The sequence below is a fragment of the Xenopus laevis genome, chromosome 6L (genome assembly GCF_017654675.1).
Source record: "Xenopus laevis strain J_2021 chromosome 6L, Xenopus_laevis_v10.1, whole genome shotgun sequence".
Taxonomy (NCBI): Eukaryota; Metazoa; Chordata; class Amphibia; order Anura; family Pipidae; genus Xenopus; species Xenopus laevis.
Window position 1 is genome coordinate 70,121,011 of NC_054381.1, and position 27,862 is coordinate 70,148,872.

At 40.1% G+C, this 27,862-nt stretch overlaps 1 protein-coding gene across 4 annotated transcripts in view; it reads left to right on the top strand.

The window, feature by feature from the left end:
- Positions 1 to 2,510: 2,510 nt before the first annotated feature.
- Positions 2,511 to 27,862, top strand: part of LOC121394647 — a 60,748-nt gene continuing 35,396 nt past the window's right edge. For 2 of the 4 annotated variants that reach the window (XM_041566166.1, XM_041566167.1), the window contains exons 1-3: positions 2,600 to 3,207; positions 14,862 to 14,936; positions 15,082 to 15,156. In XM_041566166.1, coding sequence (XP_041422100.1) covers positions 3,157 to 3,207; positions 14,862 to 14,936; positions 15,082 to 15,156 — 201 coding nt within the window. In that variant the 5' untranslated portion in view covers positions 2,600 to 3,156. The other 2 variants (XM_041566169.1, XM_041566168.1) reach the window with 2 other exon arrangements.

Below are 27,862 nucleotides of genomic sequence, written 5' to 3' on the forward strand. Positions count from 1 at the left end.
GGATCCTCTTTAGCACAATACCTAAGTGGTGTGAATGGCCATGATGCCCTTGTGTATTTAAAATCTCCTAAAAATGAAAATATCGAAGATCTCTTACCTGCACATCTACAACTCTTCAGCTATCTCTCTCACACTGACGCAACTAACAGACACCAGATATTGTTTATCTGGAGCAAGCATTATGACATCAGTGGTCACATGATTCACGCATTGTGTAAGCCAGTTGTTTATCTGGAGGCACCATTATGACATCATGGTTCACATGATCAAGCCGGTAGGAAAATAGTAGGATGTATCTAATCAAAACCATTTTAAAACCATATACTTTTTTTTGGCCATATCAAAACCATTTTCAACCATATTACTTTTTTTGGGCATATCAAGGAATATTATCTGTGCTTCTTCATAAAGGAAAGGGCCACAAGTCCTCTAGCATTAGAATCATTAAACAGCATGGGAAGCAATCCCAGGCAGGTAGTTGCATTCTGACCATTGCCACAAGCCACAGCATCAAACAGATGGTCTATTTATTATGCTGTGTTAAAAAAAACATTACAATTTTCCACACATTGGCAGGCATTGCCACTTAAAACTTATCGAACTTTTGGCTAAACAAGTTGTATTTTGGTGTTACAAGCAGTCTAATACATTGTATGAGATTATGCCTCCTTAGTATGGACAGGTTAAGCCATTGTTGCCCACTCCTGTTTTGGTAATAGAACCAAAATCACATAAAGGGGCAGATTTATCAAGGGTCGAATTACGAATTAAGAAATACTTTGAATATAGCAGTCAAAGGATTTGTTACCGAATTTGACAATTCGAATTGAAGTTGGAGTAAATTTGAAGTCATAGTATCCTATTCGATGGTTGAAGTATCCAAAAAATTACTTTGAATTCCATATTTTTTACTTCGAAAATTCCCTCTAATTCACTTCGACCCCTTGATAAATCTGCCCGTAAGTATCATAGGATTTTTCACATCATGCCAAGTCTGTGGCAAACAGCCAAGATAGAAGGAGCATTCATAATACTTTCTCGAAACAGTGACATGATAATGCTAGTGATGTCAACAGGCACTGCAAGTCAGGTTCTAGTGTAGCTGTGATGCTTAGGACCACATTGCATTTTCTCCAGCAGTGTATATATGCTGGAGATAACTCAATACTCTTCTGCCCCGACATCAACATGTGACACTAGCCTAGCGACTGCTGAGGTGCCCAGGGTGTGTAAGGGCCCCAAGAAGCCAAAACCTCTAAAGTTATTCTTAGCTGTCTATAATATAGATATTTAAACAAGGAATGTGTAAATCTAATTGAAATATATGTTTAGACTACATTTAGGTCTTTGGAAACCTACTTGTCTATGTTCTAAGTTTATTTTGAATTTGTTATAAATAAAAGTGTGATATGTCACAGTGGCTCTTCTAGAAAACATGACAACTTGTGTCACAGTTGTAGTATTTTTTTTCCTTTCAAATCTCAAACTACCTTGTTTTAGATAAAACATTTATTACTTCATAGCAGGAACAGGAATACAACGACACAAATAATTTATTTTCATATTTATTTCGACTCACTTGCATTTTCCTTCATGCCACAAATAAACTTTACTATTGAGATTACTAGCCAAACCTGATAAAACAGTGAACAGTGAAACATTTTTAAAAAATTATTTCAATTTATGTCTCCCTGGAGCGATTTTTGTTACTGTAAATGTGGCCTTCATGGCTGGCGAAGGAATAACTATTTGGGTTGTTGTTAGGGTTGTCACCTTTTCTGGAAAAATTACCGGCCTTCCTATATATTTATCTTTTTTCCCTATTAAGAACATTGGAATCAACCATCATTTTTACTGGCCAGGCCAGGTGGCAACGCTAGCTGTGGTTGAATGGAAAGCTTTCTCATGACTACAGCTAACATAAGAAAATCACAGAAAATTGTAGGCCATTTGCAAACATGTCCTCAATGGCAAGCTTAGTCAGGGAAAGGCCAGCATTAAAATTTTGCTGGACACTGGCCAAGGCTAGGGTTGCAACCTGCTGATCCCAATGTTATTAATAGGGAAAAAAGATAAATATATATGAAGGCCAGAATTTTTTCAAGAAAAGGTGGCAACCCAGCCAGGGCGTGTGAAACAGTCATTTGTCAGACACCTCATTTTATTCCACCTTGAACCATTTGGTTAATAAAAAGAATTTGCCACATAACCATTTGCGTTTGGATTAATAGGAGTTACATAGTTTCCTCTGAGACGTGCTACTTTCTCTACAAAACTGGCACTGTCTAACAACGCAATCTGTCTGTGGTCATCTTCAAAACTTTGCACACTAGTCTCGTCATACTCAGAGAATTATTGCAACAACTTTCTCAATTCGGTCAAAGCAAACTTGCCTCAACAGTCAGTTTTAATAAGGAAGCCTTTTGTAGCAGTGGCTATTACTGCAAAAGTTTTTATGCTATTTTGGAAAGGCGGTCAGCAAACGTTTACGAGGATTACTCAAACTGTGAGAAGACTAAACACCATCCACCGTCCGACCAAAAGCGCATTCCCGGAAGTCATGTATTTCCGGGACGTTCTTCCGGCTTAACACGTAGGTGACATATTTTGACACCCAGAAGTGCCGTCACTCCTGGGACGGGTCGATAAGGTCCTCAAACTTTTACTTTTCCTTACAGCGCCGTACACTAGTAATCCCAGCGCCTACTCTATTATTGACATTGCCCATGCGCTGCTGCTGTCTGTCGCTCGGGGCCAGAGATGTCTGGCTCTGTAATATTAGCGAGCTGTGGCGAGAATGACACGCGGGTTGTGCTCAAAGCGGTGTGAGCTGATGCTGTATTATTATGTTCTAGCTGACATGGATTATGCAATGGACGATGACATCTGCGTCCTGACCCACGAGAAAGCCGTACGGAAACCCTTTTAAGACAGTCGAGGACGGAGTACTGAAGGCTGAGGACCGAGAAATAACACTTGAGGGGAATGGCCAGGGTAGAGGTGTGACTGCAGCCTCTGAACATGTGCTGAAACAACAGGCGAGCCTGCCTGCATGCCACTTCCTTATGAGAGCGCATACAGGAGACTTCTCCTGAGAATGTCCTAAAAGGGTTTCCGTACTGGTGTGATGTCACATCCCTCCTACATCTTGATCGCATGGCCTGGACAACACAACTTCCTGGAAGCGGCTCCATTCGATTATTTAGTGTAATGAAGTGTGAAATTTTCCCGTCGGGATTAAGAGGATAGTTGCAGCAAAACTTTTAAGCATAAACGAATATCAATATTTTTTTTTAGGAACAATTAGAACAGGGAATGGCACTGTCACACCATTGACTCAATTATTGTTACCGTGTAAATGTAGTCTGCAGTGCTGCACAATATCATGTTGGATACATATAGACCTTCCTGTTTTTCTGTGCCAGTCAGTTGCCCCCAAATCCCGAGCAATAGCAACCTTTACTGAGGAAACCTCTTAACAACAGTATCAGATTTGTTAATATGCATTTATGTTTCTTTAACAATATATATATATATATATATATATATCACTATACATACCTCATTACAAAACAAAAACGTAGATGTATTCATTTACATTCTTGAGAGTAACCTATAGTAACTGATTTTGCAGGACCCTACATATTTTGTTGAATACAAAACTGCAAATATTGTTACAATTAGTGATATTTAGAGTTTTATCAGAATTGTCACTATGCACATTCTTGACTCACCTATGCTATATTATAAAAATGTAAAGCATCATACAATACAAATGCCACAGGTCTTTTGAGTCTTTTTGAAACAATATATTCCAGGCATAAGATGGTACCGCATTAGTGGATTTTATTTGTGGGTGTGCATTAGGGTTGCTACATCACCCCTTTAAAACCAAACACATATGGAATACACAGTCTACATGGATAATTAGCAAGTAATTTAGATGCATGGCTGCTCATAAATCAGTTCAGCCTGCAGCATGCATCTAAATGATCAGGCTGTGTATTCCATATGTCTTTGGTTTTAAAGGGGCGAGGTTGCAACCCTAATGAGCATGCTCACACATATACATGCACAATTCACAATTTTCAAGTTTACACATACACAGTTTTTTACCTTTTATGCACTGTATTGTGTGTTTTTGCTCTAAAATATTGTTTTCTTGCCATGTAAACAGTGTATTCCTGTATACATTTTGTATATTATTTCATTGATTTTATTTTTTGCATTTAGTGATTTGTGTTATTTTGTTAGACATTCTATTACATATTTACAGCCTAGCCCATGTTTTATCCCCTTCACTGCGCCCCTCCAAGTTTCTCCCAACATCAATTCATTTGAAGAAAAGTTCCCTTGTGTCCCAACCTGCCATAAATCTGCAGAGTCGTGTGGAGGATTTCAAACATGTAATTTTTCCTATCCTAGGATCCTTATCTGTAATTTTCTTCAACATGGATCTTGCAGGAGCATGCATGGTTGAAGCTGATTCAACTGCACATGCTCCTCCAAGATCCTTGTTGGTGAAGTAACAGAAGAGGACAAGAAGACAGTGGAGGATGGCACTTTTCAGTGGAATAGATGTTGAGGGGAGTGAGCTGAGGGGCAGTGAGGATAGCTGATGATGGGCTGAGGTTTAGTTTTTCCTTTAAATGCTTATTTGTGTCTGTTAAGCTTCACTAGTAGGAGAGTGTTGTACTGTGTCAGCCATAGTTCAGAAAAACAAAACAGAAAAAGATGTGGCAATGTGATAGCATTTATTGGCTAACTGATATAAAGCTTCAACAGGTCTTAAGCTTAAAAGCTTATGGTTTGATGTCTGTATGAAAGCAAGGTCGGGTCCAGTAATATATTTTGCAACCTTTCATCTGGTTGCAGCTCCTTTGAGATTTTCCTTAGGAGTCCCAGATGATGTTTGTAAGTAACCACTGGGGGACGGGTACATAACTGTCCTTTTTTCCCCTCCTTGTTTTAGAAGGTTTTTTCTTGGGATTTTACTTTCTTTTTAATTTACCAATAGTCTATATACCTAATTAATAATTGCTTGCCAGGGATTGATAGATTCTGGTTGTTGTGCATGTCTTTAGAACAGCATCAGTCTTCACCTATGCCCTTTTGGGGCCCTGGGAATTTCTGCTATGAAAGAGGAAAAATATTTGGTTTTATCAATTTGCCCTCATTCTGTTACTTGGTTGCACAAAAATATTGAGACCCTCAAAGTACAAAGAAACCAAAAAGATGACTTAATTTATCCTAGTTTGCATAAATACTCCAACCTTTTTTGTTATGCTGTCTCAAGAGGCTCTGATGGCAGCAGGTACTGTTGGCAACAAGTCATAAATCTAAAGCACATCTGAGAGGAAATATTGGGAGCTGAGAAATACTTTTTTCTATTTTTTGTTCTGTAACAAAAGTAATAGTAGAGGTGCAAGCAGACAAAACAAAAGATTGGGAAAAGATCAACCACCATTTACTAGTCCAATTGTGTAATGCACTAAACTGAGTTGCATTGTCTCTGCTCATCACTCCCACTTTGTGAATCAATCAATACTCTGCTTATGTGTAGTTGTGACGACACTGTCTCATGTGAGGAGATTTGTGGTGTCAGGATTTTCTGCAAGACAGGAGGCCAGGAGCTTCATGTTAACAGCTTTGTGGGAGGAGTAAGTAGTGATCCATGACTTTGGGCTGTGAATATCACTTAAAAGGGAATAAAACCCCCCGAAAAAATGTCTTGTCTAATTGAAGAAAACATAATTCCAAGCAAATTTGCAATATACATTCATTACAAATTTTCTATGTTTTTTTAAGTAAGTTGTATATTTATTCTAGTTTCTGCTCTGATGGCTCAGACTTTGAAACAATGTAAGACGAGGCAGCTGACTAACAGACCTGTCTTTGCTGGGGTACTAAGATTTCTGCAACATTGTTTAAAAAGTAACAAGAGGAGTTAAGTAAATGATGCTTTTAATAGCAATTGTTTTTGGGGTGCCCCACAGGGAGAATTGGAAATCCCCAAGAGGGAGTATGAAAGGGTGACCGATAAGTGTGAGTTTTAGAAGACTTATGTACAACCTGTATCTATGTAGGTGCTCCCTGTTAGCGAATAAAACGTATCTGATTTATTTTATCTTGTTTTCAGGTGGCATTCTTGAAAGAGCAGATTTTCTCATTAGAATAAAAAGTTGCCTGACAACAAATAACTTTAAAAGCACTAAAAAAAAATTTAATAAATGTACATTGAAAATTTGCTTAGACTTATGTTTTATTTTATTAGGCAAAGTTTTATTTTGGGGTTGACTTGTCATTTAAGAAATTAAGCCATTCTTTAACAATAGTGGTAAAAAAATTGTAAGCTACCACAGCTAAGGATCTGTGTTATCCCTTGAACTTTTCTTACCAGTGATATTAAACTTTGATATAGGAAAGTGGAGTAGGCCTGTATTGGCTTAAATATTGAGTTTTCACAACTGATTTTTAAGAAAGTCCCCTCTGACAGATGCAAAATAATGTCACTTGGGATATATATTTATATATATACACACACTGGCTGCTGGAAGTAGTCTTTAGAGCTATGTGCATCAAAAAATGCTTGACTAGCACCCAACTCTGTCTAATCATTTGGAAGACATTGAACACTGTTGTCGAGATCTGCAAGCTGTTAACAAATTCAGCTGGTTAAGCGTCTGCTACCCACATCTGGGCCTGCTGGTTTGACCCCCGATCTGCTCATCACTATTGGCCTTGGGATTTGCAGTGATAGGGTGTAAGAGTGAAAAATGTATACCATTTTTTCCAACTGTACCCACCTCTGATATGGTTAGCTTTTTTAGTGGGGTGGAGGCAAAAATCTTTTATTTTAAATTTTTTGTGTGTTTTGTTTCCTTTTTCTTCTTTTCCATTTTTGGTTCATTTTTTTTTTTAAATCGTTCTTTATGAGTGTTCACAAAACCCTTAGGGCCCAGACTGACTGAATGCTTTAACACCTGCACGGAATATCCTCTCCTGCAGGGAATAAAGTGACCTGCCCCTTTGCTGCATATGGCAATCCCAGGTGATAAAGCAAAAGTCTTTTTCTGCATGTGTCCCACTTTGCTTCATTAAGGGGCAGATTTATCAAGGGTCGAATTTCGAATTTGAAAAACTTCGAAATTTGAATTCAAAAAGACCAACTGAAATTTATTTAAAAAAATTTTTTTTTTTGGCTGAATAGGTCAGTTTTCGATCAAATTCAAATCGTACAAATAAAAGTAATCCGCATTCGGTCGAATTTGATTAGAAGTTTTTCCAAAAAAACTTCAATTTTCCACCAATGACTCCAAAAATAAAGTTCTAGGAGGTCCACCTTAGGCTAAAACAGCAATTCGGCAGGTTTTAGATATTTTAGAAATTCTAATTTTCTAATTTTTTTCAGATCGAATTGGGACTGTTCCCTAGTTGAAGTACACAAAAATTAGCTTTAAATTCAAATTTTTTAAATTTGAATTTTCACTTCGACCTTTAATAATTCTGCCCCTAATTGATGCATTTTGCATGATTACCTGGTTAGCAGTGTTTTCATTCATAGTAAGTGTCCAGCGTAATGGCCTCTCAGAAATGATCATTGGTGGATTTCTTCCCAACTGTCAAAAGGGTGAACATCTTCTGGGGATGTTACTTTTTTTTTTTTCAATTTGCAAATTTATTGTGCATCAAAGTTACACAGAATATAAACATAGCATTAATCTACATGTAGTCTATGTAGATATTTATACAGAGATGTATAGCGCATAAAAAAACTAGAACCTAAATCATAAACGGGTTGAAATAAGAAAAAGAAAACATAAAAGATTGTACATGGTATAAAGGTTAGGTTAGGTTTGGCTGTATCCTGGTTTATCAGAAATTTGTGTCTACTTAAGTCTTAAGGTGAGGTACATATTGAGAATTTCTTCTTATGTAACTTGGATGGGATGTCATGGGTCCCAAATTTGGGCACATTTGTATTTAGCTTCCAGTGATCCCGCAGCCATTCTCTCCATGGAGTTCAGCTGTTGGATGGGGTGTTGAATGCTAGGAGATTCAGTTTGTTTCCAAGTTTTTGCAATCAAAGTAGCCGCTGAATTGAACACATGGAACAATAGCTTTTTGTTAAGGTATGCAGTATTTTCTGTATAGATTTGTTGGAGAGCTATTTGAGGCTGGCAAGGGAGTATGTAATCTAACCACTCATGGAGCAAATCAAACCTTTGTCCGAAAGGGTTGCACTGTGGGGCACTGCCAACACATATGTAAAAATGTTCCAACCTGTCCATATTGTTTTCAATATTGTGAAGAGTACTGGGGATTTATAGTTGCTGTATGTTTTGGAATGAAGTACCACCTATGTGTAATTTTAGTATGCGTTTCCACGTGGTTTGTGCAGCTGGTACCTCCTTTAGGTGCTGATAGAATTTTTTGCCATTGTTTTGATGAGAACTGGGTTTGGAGGTCCTCCTGCCATTTTAGCATATATGAGAATTTAAAGTCATCTGGTAACTGTAGCTGCTGCCTGTGGCAGTCTGAAATGATTGCTTTACAGTTCCATGCTTTACCATGCAGATGTTCCATTCTGGAACCCAGTCCTACATTTTCATTATTAAATGTGAGCATAAAATAAAATGTATTGTATGGAATCGCTATATATTCAAAGTTATGAAATCTAAAGAAATGAATTGATTCTTTGTAATAAGTAATTGTGTCCGTTCTGGCATTGAATAGTGTAACAATTCTTTTACTGCGATGTATTTATAATAATATACATTTAAACGGTAGTACTGTAACGAAAGGAATTTAATGTATTCATAGTGAGCCTTTGAGATACAGAATTTTGGACATTTATATTCGTTTTGCAAGAGATAAGTTTATATGGAGAGAGATTTAAAATTTAAAGTTTATAACATAAAATTTATAAAATAAGATACAAAATATATTACTTATACTTAATGAACTGTAATACAATTAATGATCTGTTTGGTTTTAAGGGCACATTTGGATTGCATTTTAATATGTGTTTAAAGGGTTAACTATAAAAATAATTGGGGAGGGGTTAAGTGGGGTTAAAAGAGGGATTTGCCAGGAGGAAGTGAGGTCTCTGATGAAGTGCAGTGACACGAAACGCGTCAGACCTCATGGCGCAGGGTTATACAGCTTGTTAATATGTTGAATATTTAATAAAAATCAAGTTTTTTACCAATGAATTGATGACCAGGCGATTCCTTGAGTGATCCGAAGAGTGCGCTGTCCAGGATTTTGGTGTGTGTGCTACATTTTCAACTTTTGTAGCCTGAGATTTCAGAAGGTGTACTATTTGAAGGTGTGTATAATGTTTGGAGCGTGGTAGTTCGAACTTTTCAACCAGGTCTTCAAATCTCCTCAAAGTGTTTGCAAAATAAAGGTGTCCAATAATGTTTATCCCTCTGACGCTCCATTCCTGAAGGTTTATATTCGGGATTATGTACCTCAGTGCTGTAATATGAGTCAGTGATGATGGAAAGTCTTTATTTTGAGTTTTTAAACCATAGTGTCCCATATGCGCAACGTAACCTGCATTGTTGTTAACAAGGTCACATTGGAAGGTTTGTTACGTTTAGGCAGCCAAAATAGCTGAAGTACATTTCTATCTTTAGCAAAACCTGTTTCTAGATCTACCCAATTTCTCATACCTGGGTGAGAATGTAAGCGAACCACCGTCTCCAGTATTGTTGCAATATAATACATTTTTATGTTTGGAATTCCCAGTCCTCCTGAGCTTCTTGGGAGTTGAGAGCAGCAGAAGTCTATACTTGGGGGGTTTATTAGCCCATATGAATCTGTTAATGATTTGTTGTATGGCTGGGTTGTACTGTGGGGGTAATGCTATATGAACTGTCCTAAACAAGTACAATATTTTTGGTGATATATTCATTTTTATTGAAACTATCCGGCCTAGCCAAGATATAGAGTATGATTTCCACCTTGCACATTCTAATTCTACCATCTTCAATAATGGCTGATAATTTAGCTGGATCCTTGGGCAGCTTCAGGCCTAAAAAGGTTAAATAGGAATCTCTCCAATCTCTTTTCTAACCGTTGTAATTTCTTCTTCAGATATTGGTGCGTTTAAAGTTTCTATTTGTGATTGTGTTGGTTGCGGGAGGGTTAGGTTGCTGAGATGCATTTCAATAGTGTCTAGGGTTGGTTGCACTACCGTACTATCCGTTTTAAGATTATAAAGTTTAGAATAGTACTTGGCGAATTCATCTGCTATGATCTTGGGGTCCGTTAGTTTCCCTTGTGTAGATAATATATGTCTAATTCTGCTCTGGGCTTGTTGTTTTTTTTAATTATGTTGCAAGTAGTTTGTCTGCGTTATTACTCTTAGTATAGAATCATTTTTTAAGTAGTTTTAGTCTTTAAGCTGTTTTTGCTTCTAGAATTTTATTCAATTTATGCCCTAATGCAGCCACTACTTGCAGAGGTGGGGTTTTATTTTGTTGGAATGCTTGCCTTTCCAGAGCTTTTATTTTGGTTTCTAATTGTAGTTGGGTCTCTTCTCTAGTTTTTTTTTGCTAGAGATATAAGTTCTCCCCTTAAGACTGCCTTATGTGCTAACCAGACTGTTTGCGGATTGACTTCTCCATTGGAGTTTTGATTAAAATATTGAGTGATAACTTGTTCTATTTGAGGCTTGTTTTCCTCTCTGAGTAACAAACTGTCATTTAACCTCCATGGAAGTTTACCACTAAGAGGAGTATTGTTTGGAATTTCTATTCCTAGGGGTGCATCACCCGACCATGTTCTTAACCCTATCCAGGTTTGTGTAGTTTGAGTGGTGGTTTGGGGATCCGCTAAAAATGCATCTATTCTCGTATGTTTGAAATTGGGGTGAAAAATAAGTAAAATCCTTGGCTATAGGCTTTTTCGCCCTCCAAACATCTAATAACCCTTGGGTATGTAGTAGACTATTAAAGTCTTTAGCATGGCTTCTTTGTGCTTTTGAGATAGATCCCCCTTTACCTTTAAGGACATCCATATTTGGGTCTGAAATCATATTGAAATCCCCTGCTATTACACATTTCCCTATCTTATACTGGAGACATTTTGAAAAAACATTCCTTAAAAAAAGTATTCTGGTTTTCATTTGGGGCATAGATGTTAATCAGGGAATACGTAACATTGCCTAGTTCACATATTAACATCAGGTGTCTACCTGCAGGGTCAGCATGCATGCCTTTACACTGGAATGGTGTTTTAGATGATATGAGGATTAAAACACCTTTAGATTTGTTTTTAGCCTGGGCGTGATAATTCTGTGGAAAGCGTTTGCTATAAAATTTAGTGGGGGGGGGGGGTGGCTGCTCTGCAGAAATGTGTTTCCTGGCAAAACAGGATATCTGTTCTTGATTTATAAGCGTCATTAAGGATTTGGTTACGTTTGTTGGGGAAATTTAGACCCCGACAGTTTAATGAATAAAAGCATGCCATTTCTGCTGCAAGAGTGCATGCTTTTCCCTGAAAATATCAATACAGCCAAACACAAAAAAAAAGCTGATATACCCATTTACTAAACATTTCCAAACCTATAACATAATTAACTATTTATAAACATAGAACATATATGTAAACCATATATTGCATAGTAAACCAAATGGTTTGTGCGGTTGTCTGCTGGTTACCACTATACGACTCCAGTTAAGATGTTATGGAGTCAGTGGGGTTGGAGTAAGATTTTAAGGCGTTAACATGTCACATAAAGCTAGAGTTGGTGTGGGAGAGATCTGTAAATGATAAAGAGAACGTCACACTTTTTGCCATTCCTTTTGAAGTTTCCTCTGTGTATGCAAAGGTGTTTGCCGTCTTGGAGGTAGTACCTGATCATCAATGGTTGTTAGGTCCCATCTGGCAAGAGCTTTTTTAGTCTGTCACCGTAGAAAGTGTAGGAGTCCCATTACGCTGAATTATTAATTTAACTTAATATCCCCAACTATATGGAATGCTGTTTTGCCTCAATATTTGTGATCTTGGCAAAGGTCTTGTGTCTTATGAAGGTTGCAGGGGATAAGTCCATATATATTTCTAGTTTTCTTTTTACGAGCCAGGGATAGTAGTTTGTCTCTTGTTTTGATAAAACACAAATCTGGCCAATGCATCATGAGGTACATTATCAGGGGCTGCTCTGGGCTTTGGAACCCTTTGCGGTCTGTCGCCAATTCTAGGGCATGTAAATCCGGTAACACAGCTTTAAGCAGCTCGGTAATGTGGTGCTCCAAGTCTCTAGGGAGTACAGACTCTGGGATGCCCCTAAAATGTAGGATGTTCCTATGGGATCTATCCTCAAGGTCTATCACCTTGTCCAACAGGCACTCTAATTCCGTCTGGGTCTTACTCTAGGAGTCTGCTAACTCATTATGGGCTTCTGCAAACTCGCACATCTTGTCTTCCAGATGCACTGTGCGATCGCCCTGATCATCGGAGAGTTGTTTAATATCACTCAGCAACGTGTGTTTCATGTCTTGTAGCATCTCTTTGATTTGAGCTGCCGTAGCCAGTGCCTGTTCTGAAAGCTTGTCCGCCATGGCTTGCGGTACTGTATTTTCTTTTGGGCTGCGTCGTGGATCCATGATGGCGCTGGTGTCCGCTCCTTCGCATGAATTTTTAGCTGAAGCCGGATTAAAGAAAGCAGTGACTGCTTTCTGTTGCTTTTTCTGCACTTTTTTGGTCCCCCTCATTTATTCGATGCTGAGCTGTAATATTATGCACTTTGAGGGAAATGCTCTCTTATTTCTCCCTCATCGTGTTCCTCCTTAAAGTGATACTGACACTAAAAAATGTTCTTATCAATCTGCATTAAAAGTTACCTATAGGTCATGTTGTTCGTTTTTTCACGGATAGTACTGTTTTTGTAAGTAATTGTTGCTTGAAGTTCCTTAACCTCACTGTTTTGCCAACCTGACTGTCCATTCTCAGCCTGTCAGTTAGAGTTTCTAATGCTAACTGACTACTGCTCACAAATATGGCAGCCCCCTCATAGAGAAACATGGGGGTAAGAAATGTAATGTAAAATCATCTGACAAATACTTATATGACAACATTATAAATAGTATGCAAAGACAATATTATGATAGATATAAAAAAAGGTTATTTTCTTTAATGATGGCGCACACACTTCAAGTGTCCATCTTAGTTAGCAAGAAGACTCCGCCCCTGGGATGTTACCTCTTTATGAAAGCAATGATTTAAGAATCTTCTAGAATCCATCCCAGACAGTGAATGCATGACAGCCATGTGCCTACTGTTAGGACATTTTCCTACAGTCCCCAGCACTGACTCCACACTTCCCGATGCACTAGCAGTCCTTCACTGATCAAGATTTATTGATTTGAGGTGTAAAGTCATGTATATTATATCGGCCTTCACTGCTCCATTCTTAGCAATCTGTTTCTTTTCATTCTCTCTTCATGCCGGAGTCTAGGTCAGTTAGGTCCAATACATTTAGGGCAGGGTTGCCCAGGACTTCAATCATGGTCTACCCCAACATGGAGGGAAAGTGGGGGAGAAGCACAGCACAGAGGGAAAGGGGGACAAGCACAGCACGGAGGGAAGGTGGGGCAGAAGCACATCATGGAGGGAATGTGGGGGACAAGCACAGCACAGAGGAAGGGAGAGGGATCAGGCTGCAGGCACGGAGGGGAAGGACACAGGAGGGAAGGCTGAGAGAAGGGAAAGCTGAGATCAGCAAGCACGGAGGGGAAGGGAGTGTGTTCAAACTTTCATATTCTGCCAAATTTTGTAAAATGAATATGGTAATAAGAGGGTCTGGCCACAAAATGGGCATGGTCAAAAAAGTCGCTGCACATTATCAAGGTAGATCTCCTGATGGGGGCCAGGAGTCAAGAGTAGATCCCAGTGTAATAAAGTCTAGCACAAATAAAATCTAACAAAATAACTGACTTTGGCACAAATCCTGCATGTAGAGAGATACAATTTCTTTCAAGAGTCAGGTTTTCAGAAAAAGTCCATAATATTTAATCGATTATATTTGGAAAGATTCTTATTTCTGTAATATTAAGGTTATATTCCATTTTAATTTCTGGGATAGTTCATCTTTAAAAGAACAGTAACATCAAAAAATGTTGTTTAAATAATTTGTTAGTATACATAGAAGAAAAAAAAACACCAAGACAAATTAAAATCATAAAGCCTTTCTTTATTTATTAAGAAATAACTTACCTAAACTTCGATTCCGCTCCTCTTCAGGAAAAGCGAAACCGTGCAGCGTTCGATTTCTCCTCCCTGGCTATCTCCTATAAGGAAGGCAGGGAGGAGAAATCGAGCGCCGCACGATGGATCACCATTGACTTTCTGAAGAGGAGCGCAAGTGGAGTTTCGGTAACTTATATCTTAATAAAGACTTAAAAAATTGTGTTTTTGTTCCGATGTATACTAACAATTTTTTTTATTTTTTTTTAAAAATGTTTGTTACTGGTCCTTTAAGAATTACTTTGCAGAGGCAGCATTTTGCTTTTTTAACACACTGCTAACCCCTGTTTTCATATGGGGTTGGATGTTTTTTTAGTCAGTAGGAAAATACAATAAAACTAAAATGATCTTATAGCTCAAACTGGTTTTTCCCTCTTGGAATTTTTTGCCCCTTTGTGGCTAATTCGAGAGACTTCAGTTGGGGTTTTCTGCCATGCTCTGTATCAATTAGCAGCTAGTATCTGTCGTTTTCAACTTAAATTTCTATATTACAATGTACAGTAAGTACAGTATAATAGAATTATGAGAACAAATTAGAAAATTTATTTAACTTTTGCAGGGCGTCCACCTGTCTTACATATTTAATTTGTCACAAATTACAATAGAATAAGAAAATGTACAGACCAAGAAAAAGTGGAAGGCATTTAGGAAGCAGCCACTACCCGTATTATAGAAGATATGTAAGTAATACATCTTATAATACATTTAGAGGTAATATGTATGTGTATAAAAAATAAAAGCCTGTGAAGATAATTTTAAATGTACATGAACTGTTTTTGGAATAATTTTTTCTGGCACTAAAATTACATCTTAACTCTATTTCAGACATATGACTCTTCAGATTACTTTTCTAAAGATGATGAGCTGTTTGATATGAAAAGGGCAAAAGGACCTATGCAGGTAACTTTAACAGTATTCAGACTTTGTGGACACGAATATGGGTGTTGACTAAAATGATTATACAGTATAGTTGCATTGTTTAAATCAACATTTTGTTAATGTTAATAAATCTGCATATTAAATTACAAATTATATTTTTAAATGGTACACCACAAACATAACTTAATTCAGTCTCTTGTTTTTTTTTGTTTTTAACGGTTTGTCTAAAATGTAATTTTTAAAAAATTAACTATTTCACACCCTCCCCATCATATCAGTAAGCTGAGTTTCTAAACTGTTGGAAACTTGTTGCTGGTAAATCTCAGCAGGTTCAAGTCCAGGAGCATGTTCAGTAAGGGCCGAAACAGCTGCTACTATGAAATATCAGTATCTTGGATCATGACAAAGAAACATGCTAGTGGTGCTCATTTACTAACACTGGAAAAACGTGTACCAGGGCATTAACACTTGACAACCAATCAGACATTGGTTTGTTCAGCCATATGCAAGTAAAGTACTTTAAGATCATTTCAAAGATATAGAGTGGAGCATAGCTATGAGCTGCTTTGAATATGAGGGCATTAAGTGGATGAGATGGAGAGCAGCATGGTGACAGTTTCTGCAGAAGAAGGTCAATTAATAGACCGTGACATACTTTTGTTATTTGGGTATGGAGGACAGGGTAAATCAAAGATAATCCCTAAATCACTGGACCTGAGGAGACAAGGTGCAAGTGCAGTCATTAATGGTAATATATGCTTTCAGGATGTTATTGGTTGTTATGGTTGGGAGTAAGACATCCATTCCTTGATCTAAATACATCTACACAAGGTGACCAAACAAGCAGATTTTTCCGATATGGCTATCTTGAGCTGGGTGATATGGGATCATACAGATTGTAAATGTGGTTCTCATCCTGAGAGAAGAATTAGACCTGCCCGATGAGGTAGCTGGCTGATTTTTGGCCAGATAACAGCCAGTCAGGCAGGCATGTCAGTAGGTCCGATGCACAGGTTAATAAGCTGCCCACTAGGACTGGACTATAGGGTCAGTAGCTTTTATTGTCTTGTGGGTCACCTTTTAGATGGCTTTAAACTAAAGGTAAAATAAACCTTTCCAGAGATTCCGAGCACCACCTAATAAGGAACACAGAGGGACTTGCATCCTACTCTGCTAGATCATAACCAGGGAGGCAACATTGTCATATCATATCAATAAACATTGTAAGAGCAGCTGTATCTGAATATAAGCTAATATAGAGGAAACATGCATATGATAAAAATGAAGCAAAATAATGCTAATATTTATATTAAAGTCCTATTTACATACATATTGTGTGACTAGTAAATGAATACATGTAGATTAATAGATCTAGATTGTTGCCTTCATTTGAACTATTCGAGAAAAGGTTTAAATGACTGACAGACAGGAGATCTGAGTTAATAGATCTGAATTGAGATTGGGAGACGATAGATGAATCGGAGTATCATCAGTTCAGAGATGGTATTAGTAACCAAATAAATGTATTAGTTGGTCAAATCAGGAAGTATACAGAAAAAATAGCAAGGGTTTTAGGACAGAGCCTTGAGGAGGCATGAAGAAGAATTCTACTTCTATAAAAAATATAGGCTTCTAAGTGTCTAATAAAATGAAAAAAATCATGTTTCACAAACAACAATCGCATATATCAGAAACCTCATTTATTTTATGTACGAGAACACAGCGGATTTGGAAAGGTCTATGTCTCCTTAACATGGCAATACCAAATATATATAGTTTTTTGGAGATTTCTCACTTGTATAGATCAAAAGTCCAAAGCACCGCACCTCCCCAAACGGCATACTTCTCATTTCAAGGTCAAACATTCCACTAACAGTAGGTTTACCCTAGAAAACTACCCATTATTAGAAAGAATTCTGGTGAATCAAAAATGGGTAAATATATCTATGTACTCCAAACTATTCTATGCAAACCTTTCCTAAACTTGGCGATAAAAGCAACAGTTTTTACATTTCTGAAAAAAAAAATATTGCAATTGGCCGCATTTATCTCACCCAATTTCTTACATACAATTGTAAAACAAGGGATGCCAAGGGTCTTCTGAACAGTTTGATGCCCAATATGCATTGATATACCAAGGCAGCTGGCATGTGCGGACCCCAAATGAAAATAGTGCATATGAGTTGTTTCCGGTGCCGATTCGCCTTCTGTGAACATAGACCCTTGACTTCATATTATGTGCCTCAAGACCCTCCTAACAAATCCAACAAAGATAAAGATGTCTTTCTACACCAAACTGCAAAGCTTTTCTAAACGTAGAGGTTTTTATGGAAAGCATATATTCTGGCGGATCAAACTAAGTAAAATATATCTTTCTATACCAAAGCACCAAACAGCAAAACTATACTAAAGATACATAAGGAACAATAATGCAGGGATAAAATTGCAATAAAACCACAAAAATAGCGTAAATCAATGAAATAACAAAATAACTGATCCAACAGCGTAATTAGTGGCCAAATTTGATTATCCAATCGTCACACTGCCAAAAAGATAACAGTACAATGGAAAAACCTGTTTGTGAGTTTGTGTATACATGTTTGTGCACTTCTAAGAGTTTGTAAATAAGTGTACAAAAGGAAGCAAGTGTGCTAAAATAAAAAATAGAAAAATAAAAAATACCAATCTACTAAAATGTGTGCATAAGTGTATAAATGTACTGCAAGTGTGTAAAAAAGAAAAAAGTGAACTTGCCGTTTCTGTAGCAGGAGGATCACTGGAGGCAGCCTGGACAGTGTGTCTGCAGAGTTATCGCGTTGCAGATCCGACTTGACAGCCCCCCAGCCTCGTTGCCTTGTCATCCCTCCTGACTCTCTGTGGAGGTGGCAAAAGCCGCCAATGCAGAATGAAGGACTCAGCTGCAGCAGAACGTACGGTGTACGTTCTTGGCAGCCTGAGCCCTGAACCACCAGCACGTATGCCGTACGTGCTTGGCGGTTAAAGGGGAAGGAGTGTATGGAATCAATTTGCTCCAAAGTATTACTGTTTCAATGCCCACCTACAGGTCATTAATAAACAAGTTGAAAAGTAAAGGACCTAGTACAGAGCCCTGCGGTACTCCACTAACAACACTGGTCTAACTAGAAAATGTTGCCTTCTTGTTTTGCAGCATTGCTCACCTCCCAGCACTTGGGGGAAAAAAGGTGGGAGGGGGGCTTTAGGCTGTGCATGAAAACCCATTTAGGGCTTGACATGTCCTTGATCTATCTGAAACGCCACCCCCCCCATAAACCCCCTTGCTTTAGAGGGTCAGTGATTTAGGACTGTCCTACCTAAATTGGAAGCATTGGGTGTGTATGGCAATGTCATTTTCTTTGTTGAATCTGTATCAAATATATATACAATGCTCTCTCTTGCCTGATTGATTTTTATGCTTGTTTTTAGGCCAATCCTCCATATGGACATAAATGTGACATAAGTATTTTTGTCTTTTTTAAATTTCTCTAAATATGTTGACGTTTATAAATGTGTTAAAAATAATCGGTAGTATTGTACATTGTGCCAGGCACTTCAGAACACCCAATGGGAGAAATGTAACCCTCAAACCAAGATTTGGTAATCCCCGAGTCCAGGGACACATCATTCACCCAGTGTAGCCATGACTTAGCTTTCATTTGAAAAGTTTGCAATAGCAGGTTCTCCATACAACATTCAAATACCAAATATAGCATGAGCTTCTGTAAAGAAATATGTTTTAAAGGGGTGGTTCATCTTCAAGTTAACTTTTAGGATATTATAGAATGGCTAATTCTAAGCAACTTTTCAATTGGTCTTCATTATTTTATTTATTTTTTTTATAGTTTTTTAATTATTTGCCTTCTTATTTTGATTTTTCCATGCTTTCAAATGGGAGGTCACTGACCCAATCTAAAACAAATGCTCTGTAAGGCTACATATGTATTCTTAGTGCTACTTTTTATTAGTCAGTAATATGCCAGTCTCTTTTTCAAATCAATGAATGGTTGCTAGGGTAATGTGGACCCCTAGCAACCAGATTGAAGAAATTGCCAACTGGAGAGCTGCTGAATAAAAAGCTAAATAACAAAAAAAAACACAAATAATAATAAATGAAAACAAATTACAAACTTTCTCAGAATATCACTCTCTACATCATACTAAAAGTTAATTTAAAGGTGTACAACCCCTTTAGGAAATCATTTAAATGCAGAGAAATTGGGAAAATGGAAATAAGTAAAGTAATATGGTGGGGCAGAGTTGAGATCTGCTTTGAACTTTGTCAACAGTAGCAGAAGCCATTGCGGGGATTTGCTGGGTGGCATGACCGAAGAAGAGAAGTTGATAAGGCGTATGTTTCGTAAGAGGTTAGCCAATACAGAATTGCATTAGTTAATCTGTAACATGATGAGAAAGGGAATTTACATTTTGCCAGCCAGTCTATGTAATAATAAATGGTAGTATTAAAAAAAAAAAAAGTGACATTTATATTTTACAGGTCATGGCATGTGTGTGTCAGAAAATGTGTGTCAGAAAATGTGTGAGCAGATTGTGAGAGGGGAAAGGGGAGTACATTGAAAATTGTGCAGCATCTAAGAATATAGGTTTAAAGGAGTTCTTATTGGAGCAAATGTGGGAATTGGAACAGTCAAAAGAGTGTGTTAGTGAATTATACAAGGGGTGTAAAAGGAAATATCTAAAAAAAAAAAAACGGATAGTATAGTTGTTGAAAAAGTTGTCTAGGAGTTTGAATGATAACGAAGAAACCCATAGCAATGCAGGAGAAATTAGGTGAATGCAGTGAACTTCAAATAAAAAAAATTGAGATGGTGAAAGAAATCCTTCCCATAGTCCTGTACTTGGGGCAAGTGTTATCCTAGCACCAGACCTCAGACTGTCCCTCCCCTTGCCAGTCGGAGCTTGCCTAGAATGGTCTGTGTATGTGGCAGTTGTGGAAGCGATGTCACGAACTCCGCCCGGAGCAGTTCCAGGAGCTCCGGGCGGCGCGTCTATTCCTTCCGGCGTCGCTCCCAAAATGGCGGCGCCCATGGCCGCCACGTGGGTAGCGGCGCCGGCGCAAACACACCAGCGCATCGACGCCGGCATCAGGACGTCGGTGACGTCAATCTGTCGCCAAAGTCATACATAAAAACGCTACCAAGACGCCAGAATGGCGCCCAAGTATAGGAAACATTTCCTGTGTGTATCCTGGTTTCACCGACATTTTGCTATTGCTGTAATCTTGTTCCTGATTGTTATCCTGACCCTCTGCCTGCCCGTGAAACTCTTGCCTGGATTCTGACTACTCCTTTGTTTAACCCTTTGGACACCGCGACCTTGTTCCCTCAAGAGGGCTTCCTCCTCGATCCTGACTACCTCTCTGGAGGGAGCTCCCGGCTCCCTGACATTATACTTGGGCCATGGATCCTACTGAGGAAGCTATACCTGATGTTGGATGAGCGCTCCGCGGACTGGCATCCCGCATGGAGGAATATGAAGCCCAGCAGTACCGCATAGGGCAGGCACTCGATACCCTTCTCTCTCGAGTGCCTCCAGCGCCTCCTGCTTCCCAAGCTGCTGTAAATCCTCCCATGGCGGTCGTCTCGTCTACCACAGGTTTCTCGTCTGGTGAGCCTCGTATTCCGCCTCCTCCTCACTTCAGTGGGGACAACAGGCCTGCAGAGGTTTTGCTACACAGTGCCAGATCCAGTTCGAGTTTCAACCTTCGCACTTCCCCAATGAACGTTCCAAGGTGGGCTATGTGATGTCTCGTTTGGTGGGCAAACCGCTTGAGTGGGCAACATCTCTTTGGGAGAAGAATTCTCCACTGACTTTTGATGCCAAGGCTTTTCTTCAAGCATTTCGTACTGTGTTTGATGCCCCGGGTCGGGTCACTAATGCCCCTTCACGTCTTCTGCAACTCCGGCAGGGAAACCGCTGTGTCAGTGACTATGCTATTGACTTTAGAACTTTGATGTCTGAGACTTCCTGGAATGACGATGCCTATAAGGCCGTATTCTATCAAGGTCTGTCTATTCGCATTAAAGATGATCTTGTCTCCAGGGAGTTCCCTGACCTGTTGGAAGATCTGATTGCACTATCCATTAAGGTGGATATTCGTCTCAGAGAGCATCAAGTAGAGAAGCGTTGTAAAAGATTTCAACCCGTGTTGGCACCTCGCTTCCAAAGACCTCTCTTGCATACTCCAGCTTCTCAAGCTTCTACTTCTCCTCCGGAGGAACCGATGCAAGTTGGAAGGGCTCGTCTCTCTGAACAAGAAAGGCTCCGTAGACGGATGGCTGGCCTATGTCTGTATTGTGGCGGACAGTCTCATTTTGTGAACTCCTGTCCGGTGAAGCCCACGAGTTCTGTTCCCCGAGGTATATCTAGGGTAACTCATGTAGGGGGCACTACTCCGAAGTCTCAAGAGAACACTCACAGGTTTCTCCTTCCTTTACAGATTCGTCTAGCCACTAAGACCATTGTCGGCTCAGCATTCATTGACTCTGGAGCTGCTGGGAACTTCATGGGCGCTCTTTTTGCCAAATACATGGAAGTTCCCTTATTCCCATTGACTACTCCTCTTCGTGTCACTGCCATTGACGACAGACCCCTGGAGGCTGAATTTATCTCTATGACGACTGGGGAATTGCCTGTGCAGGTTTGGACGCTGCATAAAGAAAGACTATCGTTCCTAATTATTTCCTGCCCATCCGTTCCAGTTGTTTTGGGTCTCCCTTGGCTGCGCCTGCATAATCCCACCATTGATTGGTCCGCAGGACAGATTTCCCGTTGGAGCCCATTTTGCCAGCAGCACTTTGCCCTGCTGAACCTCTCCGGAGGGTGAATATCTCTACGTCTGATCTGAAGACTCTACCCTCCTTTTACAGGGAATTCTCTGATGTATTCTGTAAGAAGTCTGCTGAATTCCTTCCTCCACATCGACCATACGATTGTCCTATCGATCTCCTGCCTGGAACCATGCCCCCTAGGGGTCGCACCTATCCTCTTTCTCCAGCTGAGACTTCTGCTATGAAAGATTATATTCAGGAGAATCTCCAGCGGGGGTTTATCCGCCCCTCTACTTCTCCTGCTGGGGCAGGTTTCTTCTTCGTGGAAAAGAAGGATGGAGGCCTACGTCCTTGCATTGACTACCGGGGCCTTAATAAGATCACAGTTAAAAACCTATACCCCTTGCCTCTGATTGCTGAACTCTTTGACCAATTGAAAGGGGCTAAGATTTTCACTAAATTAGATCTCCGTGGGGCGTACAACCTCATCCGCATCCGTGAAGGGGACGAATGGAAGACGGCATTCAACACTCAAGACACTATGCACTATGAATATCTCGTGATGCCCTTTGTCCTCTGTAATGCCCCCGCTGTCTTTCAAGAGCTTGTGAATGACATCTTCCGGGATCTTTTGGGAAAGTCTCTGTGGTCGTGTATCTGGATGACATCCTGATCTTCTCGAAAGACTTTGTATCTCATCGCTCCCAGGTGAAGGAAGTACTCTCTCGTTTGAGGAAGAACTCTCTCTTCGCCAAGTTGGAGAAATGTGTCTTTGAGGTGTCTTAAGATTCCTTTCTTGGGTTATATCATCTCCCCAGAAGGTTTCGAGATGGATCCCGTTAAGGTGTCAGCAATCCAAGAGTGGTCACTTCCCTTGAGCACCAAGGCTATTCAAAGGTTCATCGGATTTGCCAACTACTACCGGCAATTCATCAGGGGGTTCTCATCCCGTATTGCACCTATCCTTACTCTCATCCGAAAAGGGGGTAATCCCAGTTCTTGGCCTCCAGTTGCTGTAGAAGCTTTTAAGTCTCTAAAGGACGCATTTTCTTCTGCTCCAGTCCTCCGTCATCCGGATCCTAAGCTACCCTTTTGCATTGAGGTGGATGCATCTGAAGTAGGTGCTGGGGCTATCCTATTCCAGAGACATTCTGCCGATGGGAAGTTGCACCCTTGTGCCTTTTTCTCCAGAAAGTTTTCTCCTGCAGAACAGAATTACGATGTAGGAAATCGAGAACTTCTGGCAGTTGTAATTAAAAAATATATCTGGAACGGTCCAATTCCTATGACGTTACATTTTTTAATTTAAATTTTTGATTTTTATTTCCATTTTTATCTTAATTTCATGGTATTTTTGAATCTAACTTGAATTTTAACCTTAATGTAATCAGTATTATTTTACAATATCAGTATTATCTTACTCAGGATGATTATTACTATGTCTCATTAACTCTATGCAATGATTTCCTTTTATTATCTCTCTGTAATGCTTTATTTTGCTTTATTTTGAAACCTAAGTTCACTATAATCATATATTTGCTTAAATCTTAGGCTACATGTTATATTCACACAGCTCTTGCTTCATTGTGCGGTTCCAGCGGTTCCTAGCCAAGTTAGTTCCTCAAAAACAGGAAATACCTCTAGCCCTCTAGCTTCCTGTTTTCTTTGTTTTCATTCATTTCAGCTTTTCAGCTGCACTTCTGTATTGGTGCTGCCACAACAGTTGAACTGTAACTCACAACAGCATACACCACTGTCCCATTTATAATAGACCTCCCTTGTTCCTGGGGGTCCTCTCAGCACTCTCCCTGTGCCTGCAATTATTAATATGAAACGTCTTTCAACGTTTCAAGAGAGGTAATGTAATTAAAAAATATATCTGGAACGGTCCAATTCCTATGACGGACGAATGGCTAGTGTCAGAGGGTTGATATTTGTCACCCCCGCCCTCTATGACGCCATAACGCTATAGGGCCCAAGGCAGGATGGACTATAAGGGCTAATGGTCTACTGTGGACAATGGTCACTCATATAGCTTATACTAGGCCATACAAACAAAAGATCATCACTCTGTTACTTAAATTCCAGAGTGTCAGCATAACGCCAGCCTGTCTGGTGGGGCCCCTTCTTGCTGAAGTGCTGCTCAAATTACTGGAAATACCACAATGGCCTTGGTTAGCCAATAGCTGATTGCGAGGTTGTGGACCGTTGGAGCTAGGCACAGTATGTTACAACATTCCTTTGATAACATGTAAGACTAAGTAAATCATTTAGACATTAATTGTACAAGGAGGAATCAGACTATGTATGGTATTGGCATACTCCCATTTGTTATCACCCCCATCTATGACATCAAAATGGGTATATAAACTTATGTTATATGGGAGTATCCTTGGAAAGCATTCGGGTACCACCCAGGTGACACACGACTGTTTCCCCAGGCAAAACCTATTGTCTTGTATTTTGGACACAATAAACTACCTCATTGTATTTGAACTTGCACTATTTCGTGGTTTTGCTTTACGTACGAGGTCATAGAGGTACAAATATAACAACACAGTCAAGCTTGCTCTTGAAGAGTGGCGTCACCTCCTAGAGGGTTCTTCAATTCCGGTCACGATTTATACTGATCATAAGAACTTGGAGTTCATACACTCTCTCAAAAGACTGAATCCTCGTCAGGCCAGGTGGGCCCTGTTCTTCTCCCGTTTTAACTTTGTTCTGACCTAACGTCCTGGCTCCAAGAATCGGAAAGGCCGACGCGCTTTCCAGAAGTTTCACTCCGGATGATCGTCTTGCAGAAAGTCTTGAACCAATTATTCCCCCCGCCAAGGTTATTGCATCGCTGTTTCCCCAATTTGCCGAACAAATCTTGGCTGGACAGTCTTCTGCTCCTCCGAATACCCCCATTGGGATGGCTTTTGTTCCCTCCGAGTTACGTCTTCCTATTCTTCAACAAACCCACTGCTCCAAGCAAGCAGGACACCCTGGTCCTGAAAAAACTCTTGAACTCCTGAGACGTTTAGTTTGGTGGCCGACTATTCGTAAAGATGTCAAAGACTTTGTTGCTGCCTGTACCGTTTGTGCCACATCCAAGCCTAGCCATTCTCGCCCCAGTGGGTTATTACAACCATTGCCTATCCCCTCTCGTCCATGGACTCATTTAGCAATGGACTTCATTGTTGAACTTCCCCCCTCTAGTGGAAACACTGTGATCTGGGTTGTGATTGATCGTTTTAGCAAGCTGGCCCATTTCATTCCCCTGCGGAAGCTTCCCTCTGCTGTGGAGTTGTCTCAGCTCTTCATCCAGTATATTTTCCGTCTGCATGGTTTTCCTGTGGAAGTTGTCTCTGACAGAGGTTCCCAGTTTACAGCTAAATTTTGGCGTTCCATGTGCAAAGTTCTGGGTATTACTCTCCAGTTTTCCTCCGCTTATCATCTCCAGACTAATGGTGCAGCTGAACGTGTGAACCAAGCTCTGGAACAGTTCTTGAGGAACCATGTGTCCCTTTGTCAAGATGATTGGTCTGATCTCCTCCCGTGGGCGGAATTCGCTCATAACAATGCTTGCCACACTTCCACTGGAAGGTCTCCATTCATGTCGGTGTATGGTCAGCATCCTTAAGCCTTCCCCCAGGACTTTGTGTTGTCTGACGTCCCGGCTGCTGATGACCATGCAGCCCACGTCTGCTATTTGGGCTGCAACCAAGTTGAACTTGGAGAAGAGCGCTCTGGTTCATAAGACGTTTGCAGATCGTAGACCCTCTCCTCCCTACAAGGTTGGTGATAAAGTCTGGTTGTCTTCCAGGAACATTCGGTTGAAGGTGCCATCTCCTAAGTTGGATCCGAAGTTTGTGGGTCCATTCTCCATCTCGGAGGTGATCAATCCTGTGGCCGTCAGACTTCAGCTTCCCCCTGAGATGCGAATTCCCAACGTGTTTCATGTCTCTTTGGTGAAACCCGCTACCTCCAACCGCTTTTCTGTGAACCAGTCTCCCCCTCCTACTATCTCTGTGGATGGTCAACAAGAATATGAGGTGGAAAAGATCCTTGACTCCAGAATCTCCAGGGGCTCTCTCCAGTACCTCATCAAGTGGAAGGGCTTTGACCCTGAAGAATGCCCCTGGGAAGGACACTCTGGTGTGCACGCTCCTCGTCTGGTGAGGGATTTCCACTCTAAGTTTCCCCAGAAGCCTAGAGCCTAGTCTTGGTGGTCCAGTGGCCCCCCGTGGGGGGGGGGTACTGTCACGAACGCCGCCCGGAGCAGTTCCAGGAGCTCCGGGCGGCGTGTCTATTCCTTCCGGCGTCGCTCCCAAAATGGTGGCGCCCATGGCCGCCACGTCGGTAGCGGCGCCGGCGCAAACACACCATCGCATCGACGCCGGTGTCAGGATGTCAGTGACGTCACTATGGCGCCAAAGTCAAACATAAAAACGCTACCAAGACGCCAGAATGGCGCCCAAGTATAGGAAACATTTCCTGTGTGTATCCTGGGTTCCCCCGACATTTTGCTATTGCTGTAATCTTGTTCCTGATTGTTATCCTGACCCTTTGCCTGGACTTTGGACTTTGCTGTTATCTGCCTGCCCGTGAAACTCTTGCCTGGATTCTGACTACTCCTTTGTTTAACCCTTTGGACACCGCGACCTTGCTCCCTCAAGAGGGCTTCCTCCTCGATCCTGACTACCTCTCTGGAGGGAGCTCCCGGCTCCCTGACAAGCGATAGGTAAAACCCCTCAGCTTTGCTACAAGTCTCCTTCAGAGAATAGTCCCCTCCATATGACAGGGCAGCAGGTGAGGCAGTGCAGATAGATAGAAAGTCAGGTTTCTGTTACAGCAAGCAGGTTGAAGGAATTGATTTCACTGTTGCAGACAAAGTGACATTCTAGAGGACACGTGGCTCTAGTTGCCTGTAAAAACACTCAGCTTTTATAAAGGAGGAGGAGGTTACTGTAACTATTAAATGCAGTAACGTAACGAATTTACTTTGAAATACAGATGCACAACCTAAAGCAAGTGGTTTGTATATGACTGTATGAGGGGCAGACTAATCAGACTTGACTATTTACAGACAGAACCACGGCAACATATGCAGCTGGTTAGTATTTTAAACCTCTATTTAACTAGTAATAGCTTTCATAGAGGGCAAACAGTAATTTTTGTGAACATTTGTACAACATTTTATGTAAATCCGGGAAAATGTGAAAAATAAGAGAAAAGCACCCATTGAAATGCATTTAAAAACATGGGTGGAGAGGAAAGGTGAGGGTAGGATTCCAATTTTACAATATTGTGAATTGTTGTAAGATGAAAGTCAAAGAAGGTGTCATTTCCATAACAACCTGTGTGGGAACAGAAAGAAGTGTTCCAACACCAGAAAAGAAATTTGGGCCTGGAAAAATATCATTTCCTGATTGAGAAGTAGACAGAGATGTTAGTATTAATGCGCAAAGGGCTGAATAGGAAGATAATGAATAAATAGCAACCATTAAAGTGCAGTTTCATTAATTTTTTGAACTTTTAACATTTGAAAAAAAAAAATCCTATCTTCAGATTCAGAAATGTGGCTGGTTTCTGTCTGGTTATTCGTATTGCCCTGGTCCAGAACTTGTGTTGTTGTGGTTATTGTCACAAACATTCAGTGGTTTGTCTGGTTCTGACTTAACTTGGTTGATATAGACAGAAAAGCACACCTAGACTGGAATCCAGATACTTCCTTGGGGTTTGGGTTTGCCATATGTGCCACCATATTACACTGATTAAACTTGTGATAAGGAAAACTATAGCCCCAAACTATATAGGTCTCTATAAAAATATATTACATATCATGTATATGCCTGCTTCATCTGAATAAACCATTTTCATAAAAATTTACTTTTGTAGTAGTATGTGCCATTGGGTAATCCTAAATAGAAAAATGC